Consider the following 13,659-nt stretch of genomic DNA (forward strand, 5'->3'; position numbering starts at 1 on the left):
AAACACTTTACAATGAAGATCTGTGAAGTTATTCTGATTTTTACGAATTATCTTTGAAAGACAGGGTCCTGAAAAATGGACGTTTCTTTTTTTGCTGAGTTTATGTATATAATGGTGTTTGATCAAATGTTTTATATAATCTTTTTTACATGAGTACTGGCTAAATGATTCCAGCTGCATCAGAAACCAGTAAAGTGTTGACTTCAACTTCTGGATCAATTCATTGTGATATTCATTAAATGTATTTGGAAGTAACTAGCTACAATCTTACTGCTAAAACAAATGATGCAGGAAGTTGCTGCATCATTTCAACTTTAATGTGTTTAGAATTAAACATGTTTCAATACAACAATAGAATAGTCTGTCAATGTGGAAAATAAGTAGACATGGCTTTTATTCCAGACAAAGTTTATTTGCTCTGGAGACCAAGGTGAGTTTACACAGCAGTATGCAGGAACAGTTATGGCAATGTACTGTATGACATTTATACAATAGAAGAAAAATATACTACTAACACCTATAATAAATACTACAGTTCTACAATGGGAATACTTGCATATGGCCTGTTTGAGGGGTGCAGTGAAGTGTTCAGAGTCACTTTGATACAAGGGGAGATTGTTGTTATGGACCTTACACTCTCCTCTTGAGTCATCAACTTATTTGTATCTAACATACTGTCCACTGTGTGAGGGCTAAATTGCTAATATGGCTCCAACAACACATGCAGGCAAGGGGATTCGGTGCCCTCTGCCTAGCTTCTCCCATGTAGAACAAACTCCAAAAATAATCTGTAGGCCACCAAGCGGTATTGTCTGTAAGAGAATGACAAAAACGCTATTAGACTTTCATGGGCAATCGTTGTGTACTGTCTGTATTCCTACTGTAGCAGCACGGTGCAGAATATTACACATCTCACAGACGCACATTAGCTAGTTAGCTACTGAGGCTAGCTAGGCAAATGTTAGCTATCTAGCGTGCTACATTAGGCTACAGTACATTTTGGGTATAGCAAACAGAGCTAGTTAGCTTAACTTGGCTTGTGGTATTAGCAAGCCCTGTCATGGCCGAATCGATCACAAAATTACACTGTGCGGGACAACGATTACGAAATTATACTGTGCTGAAAAATACTGCCTCATGTGAAAAGAGAACTTAGCTGGCTACCGATAGCAAAATAACTTACTAGTTTGTCATTTGCCCTCCTGGTCCAGCTGGTCTAGGCTGCCTCCGCCACTTGATCTTGAAGGTTCTGAAGAACGTCTCCAGCATACCAAAATCCATATGTGAGTCGAAACTTCGATGGTCTGTCACATACACATGATCCATGGGGTCTGCAGTGACCTTCTCCAGTAAGAGAATTTGTTGCAACACAGACGTTCCTCTTCTGTTGGCATGGCTGGACAGCACCCTCATAGGTACCACCAGTCGGAGTCTGACCGTGGCTCCCCATCGTTTGCTGGTCTCGCAATTCTTGTTCTCGCTGTCTCAATTCGGCTTCAGTGTATTCCGTCTCAAATGGATAGGGCAGTATGTCCCTATGTTAGTATGTAAAAGAACATCAAAAAACTGTTTCGTCGTGAAGTTCTTCTTGGAAAGAGGAATCATCAGAAGCAGCCATTGTAATTATTTAGCCATCTTGGTAACATAGCTCCCATTAATGGTTAGAAACTAGTACCGATGCCATTTTGAAAAGCAAAGTGAGGCTCCTGTCAGGCTGTAGTCTTTACAAAGCCAGGAAAAATTTGTCAACCTAGGTATCCTGCAATGTCGTGGCAGATAGGAACATCGTTGAGACAAGTCCAATGGCTCTATTGAACAAGGCCAACCATATCTACTCGCTGCTAGCATGTATGTGTAATTGGCAAAACACAAAGGCCACAATAATTGCTACAAAACATGACTCCATTAATTTTTAGATCAGACAGCAGGCTCAATCAAACTCTCCCGGCGTGAAAATAAAAAAAATACTGCTATGGTGCATAATTATGTCTGAAACACCTCTCATCCCTCATAATTATGTCTGAAACACCTCTCATCACTCATAATTATGTCTGAAACACCTCTCATCCCTCATAATTATGTCTGAAACACCTCTCATCACTCATAATTATGTCTGAAACACCTCTCATCCCTCATAATTATGTCTGAAACACCTCATCCCTCATAATTATGTCTGAAACACCTCTCATCACTCATAATTATGTCTGAAACACCTCTCATCCCTCATAATTATGTCTGAAACACCTCTCATCACTCATAATTATGTCTGAAACACCTCTCATCACTCATAATTATGTCTGAAACACCTCTCATCACTCATAATTATGTCTGAAACACCTCTCATCCCTCATAATTATGTCTGAAACACCTCTCATCACTCATAATTATGTCTGAAACACCTCTCATCCCTCATAATTATGTCTGAAACACCTCATCCCTCATAATTATGTCTGAAACACCTCTCATCACTCATAATTATGTCTGAAACACCTCTCATCCCTCATAATTATGTCTGAAACACCTCTCATCCCTCATAATTATGTCTGAAACACCTCTCATCACTCATAATTATGTCTGAAACACCTCTCATCACTCATAATTATGTCTGAAACACCTCTCATCACTCATAATTATGTCTGAAACACCTCTCATCACTCATAATTATGTCTGAAACACCTCTCATCCCTCATAATTATGTCTGAAACACCTCATCCCTCATAATTATGTCTGAAACACCTCTCATCACTCATAATTATGTCTGAAACACCTCTCATCCCTCATAATTATGTCTGAAACACCTCTCATCCCTCATAATTATGTCTGAAACACCTCTCATCACTCATAATTATGTCTGAAACACCTCTCATCCCTCATAATTATGTCGGGAAATATTGTCTAGCGGTGAAGTTTCCATTTACGATTTTCCATTTAAAAACACACTTCCAATTTCCCTCTCTTTCGCTCTCTCTTTCCGTCTCTCTCTCTTTTTTTAAGCCGCCACCTAAGGATTATCTGAAATAAATACACTTTCTGAGCACTTTGTCCTGCCTTTAGTTCCTTTGCCTTTCATATATTGTTCATTGCAAAGCTCTTGAGGTAAAATATATATTTTTTTTCTCTAAAAAAGGGAAATGTTTCTTAGTGCCAAAGCACTCGTCTCTGGATGCTACAGTGCAGGGATTGGCTTGCCATTCTAGAGGTGGTATTCATGGTGTGTGGGATTTTAACACCACGTGTATAGCAATGCTATATGCACACACGCCTGGCTGTGAAGGTACCAAAACACAGACAAATACACCAATGTTATATCCTAAACTCTCTACTTTTGTAAGGTGATAGAAAAGTGGCTAAACAAGCCACTGCAGCCTGACTGTTGTAGTGAAACAGATATGGCCCGAAGTTCCTTTAGTTTCCAGAAAAGTACTCTGCTTTTTTCTAGAAAAATGCTGTACTGTTCAAAGGCGTCTTTTGTGTAGTGTGTATATGTGTGTATGTGTGTCTGTGTGTCTGTGGTGTTGTTTTTTGCTTATTTATTTGACTCCTCTTATGTCTCTAAAATGTAGAAAAGTGTTTGTTTCTCCATTGAAAGAAACAGGTGTCAGGGTCACTGTCCTTAATCCTGCCCACCATCTGCAAGGTTCAAAGGCAAAAACAAAGTCTGTATGAGTGTCTATCCCCTGCACACATTGAATTTGCTTGCATTGAGTCCTTCGTCTGTCTCTGTGTACGTGTGTGTGTGTCACACAGTCTCTCTGAGGCAGAGAGCCTCCACGGCGTTGCTGGGTCCCTGGGCCACGCCCCCGATTAGAAACAGCATGTTGGGGGTCTGCAGGGGTGAACAGGAGCAGCGGGGACTGGGCATGGGGGCAGCGTACTCCCAACTCCGCTTCACAGGATTGTAGCTCTCCACGGACGACAGGGGCGACGGCTGGTTACCTGGACACACACACACCGATGAGATCATGAACACCAATTTACAAATTGTTTGCCCCCTAAAATTAGGACACAGATGGATCTTCCCTGAAAAAAGAACAGCTATTCCCTTCTTAACATGAAAATGTGACCGTCAATATTTTACAGTTGAGCTAACATTATAGAGAGAGCGGTAGAACACAGGATGGAAGCTTCATAAATAGCTCTGTGTTAGTCAGTGCCTGGCGTAATAGAAGAGCACAAAGGCATGTCCGGTGTGTATCCCCCTCACAGCCACATCGTTAGTGTGGCTCGCCTCCAAGCTACTCCATCACTCTGACCTGTCTGGGTCCAGGACTTCTGCACCCCCCAAATGTCACATTGACGCACACACACCACAGGAGACAGGCAGACCTGTTCATCACTCTCTCTCTCTCACACACACACACACACACACACACACACACACACACACACACACACACACACACACACACACACCAGAGGAGGAGCTATAGGAGGACCGTTTCATTGTAATGGCTGGAATGGGATACATGGAAGGAAGTCAAACATGTGGAGCCGGGTCCTCTGACATACACACATGATCAAACTAACACAACTATACTACCTACTGTTGAACAATGTGAAACACACAACCTATTTTCACTCTGTCACACATGAGCACGCACACAAACACACTTCCGGAAATACACACAAAAACTCAAAACGATAGCAATAGGCATGTTAGTGCTATTCTGAATAAAGGCATCTTTAATTCCACCCTCCAGTAAGGTTATATACTCAATGATAAGACAGAAATGGATGATAAGACAAACGTGTCTAAGACTAGGGCCCCGGGGGATAGCTGTGTTGTCATCTTGAACTGGGGGGTCTGTCTGTCTAGTTTAGCAATGGGATCTGCCTCTCAGTCTCTGAGCCACAGGTGGAATTATGCAGCATGTTGCGTCCATCCAGATGGCTGGGGGAGTATACTGTAGTCTGTAAGAAACATCTAAATGCACTAGGGGAGATTGGAAGAAGCAAATTAAAACTTAAACTTAACTAAAAAACAAATATACAGTGCCTAGTGAAACTTTACAGACCCCTTGAACAATTGTCACATTTCAATGCCTTAAAATGACATCTAAAATGGGATTACATTCGAATTTTCCCCTACAGATCTATATAACCTTCTTCACTATCAAAGTGAAAGAAAAAGTACATAACATTTTCTAAATGAATAAAGAATTAAAAACAAAGATGTCTTGATTGCATATGTCTTCACACCCCAGAATTAATATTTGGTGGAAGCACAGCTGTAAATACTTTCGACTCTTAGGGCAACATATCTCCATTGTTTTTGTCAAAATTGCTCAAGCTCAGTACATTTTATTGGGAATTATTGATGGACATCAATATTCAAACACTGTCTCTTATTTTTCAAGCAGATTTAAGTCAGGACTGACACTGGACCCCTCAGGACCCCTCCATTCTGGTGTGGAAATACAGAGCGTTTCACTATGTGATGTATTGTATTTGACTTGACCAAAATCTAAAGTTTTTATTTGAAGCCAAAAAGTAAATTTATTTGCTATGTTGTCTTGCAATATTACGTATGGGCCTTGTTGTAAACATAATGGACGATTTTAAATAGATTTAACACAGGCTTTCTTCTTTTCACTTTTTCCTAAAGGCCAGTAATGTGGAGTGAATGCAATGTTGTGAAACTCTGTATTTTCAAGTATTGTGGTGGCAGCATCATGTTATGGGTATGCTTGTCACTGAAATGGACAGGGAGTTTGTCAGGGTCAAAATAAATATGAAAGAAGCAAAGCCCAGCTTAAAAGTTAGAGGAAAATATCAGTCTTCTATATACTTAACCCTGTGATAGAGTTTTATTTTTCAGTGGGACAATTACATACACGTTAATGCCAAAGACACACCAGAATGTCTTTCCAAGAGGTCAGTGTTCCTGAGAAGTCCAGTCTCAGTCCTTAATTTAAATCTGCCTGAAAATCAGAGACACAAGGTTTGAACATTGCTGTCCATGAATGATTCCTAACCAAAATGATCTATGCATAGACACTTTACCCCTACCTACATGTACAAATTACCTCGACTAATCTGTACCTCCGCACATTGACTTGGCACCGGTACCCCCTGTATATAGCCTCGTTATTGTTATTTTATTGTGTTACTTTTTATAATTTTTTACTTTAGTTTATTTGGTTAATCATTTCTTAACTCTTTCTTGAACTGCATTGTTGGTTAAGGGCTTGTAAGTAAGAGTTTCACGGTAAAGTCTACACCTGTTGTATTCGGTGCATGTGACAAATAAAGTTTGATTTGAATTTACTTACCTTGAGCAATTTTAACAAAATCAATGGCCAGTTTATTTACCCTGTTCAGGAAAATGGTTCGCTCCTACAGACAGTGAGTCACGTGGCCATGGCTTGCTATATAAAGCAGGCAGACAGGAATCGAGGCATTCAGTTACTGTTCGATTGAACGTTAGAATGGGCAAAACAAGTTCCCTAAGTGACTTTGAGGTACGCATGACCGTCAGTGCCAGGCGTGCCGATTCCAGTATCTCAGAAACGGACGATTTCCTGGGATTTTCACGCATTACAGTGTCTAGGGTTTACAGAGAATGGTGCAACATCCAGTCAGTGGCAGTCCTGTGGACAAAAACTGCTTGTTGATGAGAAGTCTAAGGAGAATGGCAAGAATCTTGCAAGCTATCAGGCAGGCCACAAACAGGCAAATAACGGTGCAGTACAACAGTGGTGTGCAGAACGGCATCCCGGAATGCACAACTCATCGGTCCTTGTCACGGATGGGCTATTGCAGCAGACGACCACTACTAAAAACAGCTAAAAACAAGAAAAAGCCATCCAGTGGGCGTGGGCACGCGAGCACAAACACTTGATGATTGAAGAGTGGAAAAACATTGCCTGATCCGACGAATCCCGATTCCTATTGCATCATGCTGATGGCAGAGTCAGGATTTGGCCCCATCCTGTCTGGTGTCAATGTTTTTCTGGCACACATTAGATCCATGCCCCAGAAAATTCAGGCTCTTCTGGAGACGGGGGGGGGGGGGGGGGGGGGGGGGGGGGGGGTTCGACCCGGTACTAGATGCCTGTACCTAATAAACTGGTGAATGAATAGATGTTGTCCTTATTTACAGCTATAATTGATGCCAAAGGTGCTTCTACCAAGTTTTAACGCTTCATTAGGTGGGAGTTGACCTTTTGTATTTTATTCTTTTTTTTGTACTGTCTCTATGCATACTCACAAGGCCCTACACACTACGCACACTGATACTCCAACACATACAAACACTCAGTCCATCATCTGCTCTCACACACATGCAGTAATATGCACATACATTTATACTGACTAAACACACACACCCACTCACATACAACCATATACGCAGCTGCTACTCCGTTTATCATATATCCTGATGCCTAGTCACCCTACCCCTATACATACAGTAACTACCCCTACCACTCCAGTATCCCTGCACATTGTAGATATGGTACTGGAACTGACCCTGTATATAGATAGTATGCTTAATTACTTCATATTCTATTCAACACGACAATGGGCCTCAGGACCTCAGAATGATCTGTTACCGATCCAATGTTACAGCTGGTTTAGTAACCGTATCAACAACATTTTCTGTAACTTTTTAAAAACAACTGCCATTTTGACCACTACCCCCAACAAGTCAGACATAAACTTACAGCATATGAAATCTTCCTCTAATTTTCTAATCTGAAAACAGAACAGGAATAGCTTCTACCAATCAAGAGGTAGAGCTGTTTTAGTAACCCATTAACTGCTTTCATTAACCTTTTCACCATGTGTGTTCCGCCTCCTCATTAATTCACATAGAAGTAGACCATTTCACTGTTGAGGACAACTTGAGGCTTGATTGAACCAGACGAGCACCTCTCCAGTGTTTCCCCAGATCAAATATGCAGACATTTGCGCTGTCTAGCACAAACTCCGGCACATTTTCTGGCTGGCGCTCCCATTGCCTTCATTGTTGTTTTCCTTACAAATAATAACTTTGACATGTGTGCGTTCCAATCAGTCCCTTATTTTCTGTAAACCGTGTGGTCGTTTCTACTGGAGCATATCGTATGTATGTAAGGAGCATAATGTATTCACTGTTTTATTCACGTGTTCATGTTCTGGTGACAAATCATGCATTCTAATTCTTGCATAGATTGTAATGATGTGTATGATGTGTGTAAAATACTTTTTTTTGAAGGTTGTACTGATTATGATAAGCTAATGCTAAGCCATGTGCCAGCTATGTGTGGCACCATGTTTGCTGACATTATACAATGCATTTTGGGTGTCATGTAAACATCTGTCAGACCAAAGATGTTATAACTTAATTAAGTCAATGACATTTCACTCATCTTTCGAGTAAACTTCTGGAAGTGAATGAAGTGAATGATCATAGATGACACACCCCTTTCAACATGCATACCGCAAACAGACCAAATCTTTGGTTGACGCGAATAAACAAAAATGGTGGCGTGCACAAATTACCCAGCGTCGCATTACTTTTGATTTTTAGAAAGTGCTTTACTCAATTATTTTGATAAATGGTGAGCTCACCCGTGATGTGATGAATTGTAAATAGTAATTTATATTAGCCAATTCATATTGTGGTTTCTGTCAGCCAAGAGTTAGCCAAATATGACTGCTCTTGTTACGTCAGTCTTTCCTCAGTTAGCGCTAGGACAAATGTAGCCTACATTTTCCGGTTTGGATGATTGCGTTATGCTGTCTCTACTTCTATGAATGTCTGAACATTGCATCCCAAAATACACTGGTCACATTCAGGACATAACTTTGTAAGGACTGTGTTTGTGCAAAATGTTTCTGTGAAAAAAACTGTGGCCAGCTCAAACACTGACTGTTGCGTCAGTTGAAACTGGACATTATAAATAAGCGTTCTAATCACATCGGTTTGAGCGTACGCTGCAGGGGCCACTGTAGAATAATCACACCCGTTTGTTGGTATGTGTCAAAGGGTTAAAAATGCAGTAAGTCTTGTCAGAAGCTAGCAGATTCATTACTTACCAACAACAGCAAATTCCAATAAAACTACACCATGTTTTGGAGTTCACTTTCCTTGCTTTGGTTAACAACACTGTTGTGACTTGACTTTAACATTAATCTGAAGACTGTTATTTATCTAATTAACTATGTTTAATTGTCACCCAATTATATTAATAATGTAACAATTAACTAATTAGGATCTGGGGCACCACGAGAGCAGTTCTTTAAAGAGTTACCAACTCCCGAATTAAACTCTAAGGGTGGGTTGCACCAAGATGAATTAACTCTTAAACTGGGTTAAATCAAAGTTTATCTATTAATCTTGTTGGACCAAATTTGAAACCTAGTTTTTGGAGTGTGAAAAAAAAAGATTCCCCTTCCTAAAGGAGGGGATCTGCATGAAGATGGACACTACACTGACAATCATTATTGCAGTGCCGGCTCTGTATAACTTTGGCAGGAGACAAGGAGACAAGCTACCTGAGGAGAATGTAGAAGATGGCCAGGTGCAATATGCTGCCAATGCAAAAGGGAATACTGTGAGGAAAACAATCCGAGCGTTCTGTACTAACAATAGCAATCAAGCACCCTAGTTAACTTGCTAGCTACTTCCAAACACAAATGAGAGAACAGCTCACTGAACATTACTCGCCCTAGCAAAGCTGGTTAGGCTATTATCTTATCCAGAGTGTTGGTTTCTGCAGCTGTGCTGTCAGATTGTCCGTTCGTAAATTCAGAACGTTTCGCTCTCGGAGCGTACACTGGCTGATGAGTAGGGTTGATCCGAACGTTCTGACCTCACAACACTAGCTAGGTACACAATAAACCAAAATCCCAACTCATGACGTTACTACCCTGCATGAATCTGCTATCCAACCAGCTATCCAACCAGGTTCAATGTTAGCTAGCTAACATTAGGTTATAGCTAGCCAAGAAAATGGCTCTGAGATACGAATAATAAGATCAAACATGTAACGTTAGCTAGCGAGCCAGCCAGTTAACGTTAGCTAGCTAGCTAGCTGACCCACGACATACACCGTTTCCTGAAACGGGTCACATATAACATTAGTGTTCTATAGATCACCTCTGTCCATTCCCCACGTTCTATACTGGAAATATTGTTCCAGTATTTGCTTTTGAACGTGTTAGAGTTTCAACGGGAACAAAGTTTGTTAGCATGTTTCTCACACTGGCTTTAGCCATGGAGGGAGCAGGCCTGCCATAGCTACATGATTTGTGAATCTATTTCGAACCGAACAGCTAACGCGACAGCTAAAATGGCTTTGAAAAAAACCCAATTTCAGCTAATAAGGAGAGCTATCTACCAAAATAACTACATTATGGCATGAGCTGGAACGATACAGAGAAGATTTCTAATGCTTCCCCGGTCTGGACAACCTGGAACAATACAGGAAAGATTTCTAATGCTTCCCCGGTCTGGACGACCTGGAACAATACAGGGAAGATTTCTAATGCTTCCCCGGTCTGGACAACCTGGAACAATACAGGAAAGATTTCTAATGCTTCCTCGGTCTGGACGACCTGGAACAATACAGGGAAGATTTCTAATGCTTCCCCGGTCTGGACGACCTGGAACAATACAGGGAAGATTTCTAATGCTTCCCCGGTCTGGACGACCTGGAACAATACAGGGAAGATTTCTAATGCTTCCCCGGTCTGGACGACCTGGAACAATACAGGGAAGATTTCTAATGCTGTTCTCCTTCTCAGGATTGTGTCCCGTGCGTTGATCCTGCTGCTCTGATTGGATCAAGCGAAGCGGTCTCCCTTCACTCACTCCGATCACTTCTCATCACACTTCTTTCAGTTTTCACACGCAACTATCGTAGTTTAGACACTGACCACAAAGACTGACCACAACTACTGACCTCAAGCACAAAACTACTGACCACAAGTACTGACCACAAAACTATTGAATCACACAACTTGGGACCACAACAACACAACTACTGACCACAAAACTCCTGACCACTTCTACTGACCACATCCATACTGTAGGGCCCAAAGAACCTGCAACACCACCACACAACTACTTACCACAACTACTGATCTGGTCTGCACTAGCTCTAGTCCAGCTCTGGTCCTGGGCGTAGTTAATTAGCTCGGGTTCGCACTAGCTCTGGTCTAGCTTTGGTCTGAAATATACATTATACAGTGGCAAGAAAAAGTATGTGAACCCTTTGGAATTACCAGGATTTCTGCAAAATTGGTCATCAAATTTGATATGATCTTCATCTAAGTCACAACAATAGACAAACATAGTGTGCTTAAACTAATAACACACAAATGATTGTATTTTTCTATATTGAATGCATCATTTAAACATTCACAGTGTAGGTTGGGAAAAGTATGTGAACCTCTAGGCTAATAACTTCTCCAAAAGCTAATTGGAGTCAGGTAAACTGGAGTCCAATCAATGAGACGAGATTGGAGATGTTGGTTAGAGCTGCCTTGCCCTATAAAAAACACAACATTTGAGTTTGTTATTCACAAGAAACATTGCCTGACGTGAACCATGCCTTGAACAAAATATTAAGAATTGTTGACTTGCATAAAGCTGGAAAGGGTTACAAAAGTATCTCTAAAAGCCTTGATGTTCATCAGTCCACGGTAAGACAAACTGTCTATAAATGGAGAAAGTTCAGCACTGTTGCTAATCCCCCTAGGAGTGGCCGTCCTGCAAAGATGACTGCAAGAGCACAGTGCTGAATGCTCAATGAGGTTAAGAAGAATCCTAGTGTCAGCTAAAGACTTACAGAAATCTCTGGAACATGCTAACATCTCTGTTGACGAGTCTACGATACGTAAAACACTAAACAAGAATGGTGTTCATGGGAGGACACCGCGGAAGAAGCCACTGCTGCCCAAACAAAACATTGCTGCACGTCTAAAGTTTGCAAAAATGCAACTGGATGTTCCACAGCGCTTCTGGCAAAATATTCTGTGGACAGATGAAACTACAGTTGAGTTGTTTGGAAGGAACACACAACACTATGTGTGGAGAAAAAAAAGGCACAGCACACCAACATCAAAATCTCATCCCAACTGCAAAGTATCATGGTTTGGGGCTGCTTTGCTGCCTCAGGGCCTGGACAGCAGCTTGCTATCATCGACAGAAAAATGAATTCCCAAGTTTATCAAGACATTTTGCAGGAGAATGTCAGGCTATCTGTCCGTCAATTGAAGCTTAACAGAAGTTGGGTGACGCAACAGGACAACGACCCAAAACACAGAAGTAAATCAACAACAGAATGGCTTCAACAGAAGAAAATATGCCTTCTGGAGTGGCCCAGTCAGAGTCCTGACCTCAACCCGATTGAGATGCTGTGGCATGACCTCAAGAGAGCAGTTCACACCAGAGACCCCAAGAATATTGCTGAACTGAAACAGTTTTATAAAGAGGAATGGTCCAAAATTCCTCCTGACCGTTGTGCAGGTCTGATCCGCAACTACAGAAAGCGTTTGGTTGAGGTTATTGCTGCCAAAGGAGGGTCAACCAGTTATTAAATCCAAGGGTTCACATACTTTTCCCACCCTGCGCTGTGAATGTTTACATGGTGTGTTCAATAAAAACATGAAACGTATAATTGTTTTTGTGTTATTAGTTTAAGCGGACTGTGTTTGTCTATTGTTGTGGCCTAGATGAAGAAAAATGATGACCAATTTATGTAGAAATCCAGGTATTTACAAAGGGTTCACATACTTTTTCTTGCCACTGTAGCTACTTAAATGTGCATAAATTAGCATATAATACCAACCAACAATAATTGTAATTCTTGAACCTCACAACTTTCACATGTTCAGTGTATCTCATCCTATCAGCCAACCAATCAATTAATATTTTCATCTACCTACTTTTTCAACTAGTGACATTAATAAGGGATCATAGTTTTCACGTGGTCAGTCTGTCACTCGAACCTGTTGAGGATCTTATCCCGATCTTATCCCGGTATTGGGATTCATTGTCATGTGACCATGGCGGGGAATTCAAAACTGCAAGAGTAATCATTTCAAAAAATCAAATAATCAACTATTTTCCTCCATTTGAAAGATATATCTCCTAAATCTAACCACGCTGTCCGATTTTCAGAGGCATTACGGAGAATGCATAAAGTTAGGTTATGTGAGGAGAGTACATTGACAATAGCTGCGTGTAATGTTTAGCCAATTCAAAGAAGGGCATCAACAGACAGAAAACTAGCTAGAATTATGCACTTACCTTTGACAATCTGCATCAGATGACACTCATAGGACATTATGTTATACAATACATGCATTTTTAGTTCCATCAAGTTCATATTTATATCCAAAAACAGCATTTACAGTCGCGGTGAAATTCAGAATTTTTTTCGGCTCGAATGCACCCAGTGAATCCAGCATTACAAATCACGGAATTACTATTCGAAAACATTGGTAAATTATAATATTGTCATTCAAAGAATAATATATTATCATCTCGTAATTGCTACCGAAGGGCCAGATCTCAAAATAACTTTACTGGGAAATCACATTTTGTATAAACTGGGTACTATGCTAACAACAATAAGCTATATGCTAAGCTAAGCTATACCGTTAGCATTAGCATCATCTAATATCGATAATAACATTCTAAATATCCCCTTACCTTTGATTATCTCC

At 40.8% G+C, this 13,659-nt stretch overlaps 1 protein-coding gene and 1 long non-coding RNA gene across 2 annotated transcripts in view; both read right to left on the reverse strand.

Moving 5' to 3' along the window:
* Positions 1 to 295: 295 nt before the first annotated feature.
* Positions 296 to 1,978, reverse strand: LOC115166425 (uncharacterized). The gene is made up of 2 exons (XR_003870323.1): positions 1,184 to 1,978; positions 296 to 812 (listed from the first exon to the last, which is right to left on the reverse strand). It is a non-coding gene; the product is annotated as an uncharacterized LOC115166425 (long non-coding RNA).
* Positions 1,979 to 2,956: 978 nt separating this feature from the next.
* The window catches only part of LOC115165972 (kelch domain-containing protein 8B-like), a 97,684-nt gene continuing 86,981 nt past the window's right edge, over positions 2,957 to 13,659 (reverse strand). Inside the window, exon 5 of the mRNA XM_029719536.1 lies at positions 2,957 to 3,936. Within this exon, the coding sequence (XP_029575396.1) occupies positions 3,740 to 3,936 (197 nt within the window). The 3' untranslated portion in view covers positions 2,957 to 3,739. The remainder of the gene's footprint in view (positions 3,937 to 13,659) is intronic.

This window comes from Salmo trutta, chromosome 28 (genome assembly GCF_901001165.1).
Source record: "Salmo trutta chromosome 28, fSalTru1.1, whole genome shotgun sequence".
Classification (NCBI taxonomy): domain Eukaryota; kingdom Metazoa; phylum Chordata; class Actinopteri; order Salmoniformes; family Salmonidae; genus Salmo; species Salmo trutta.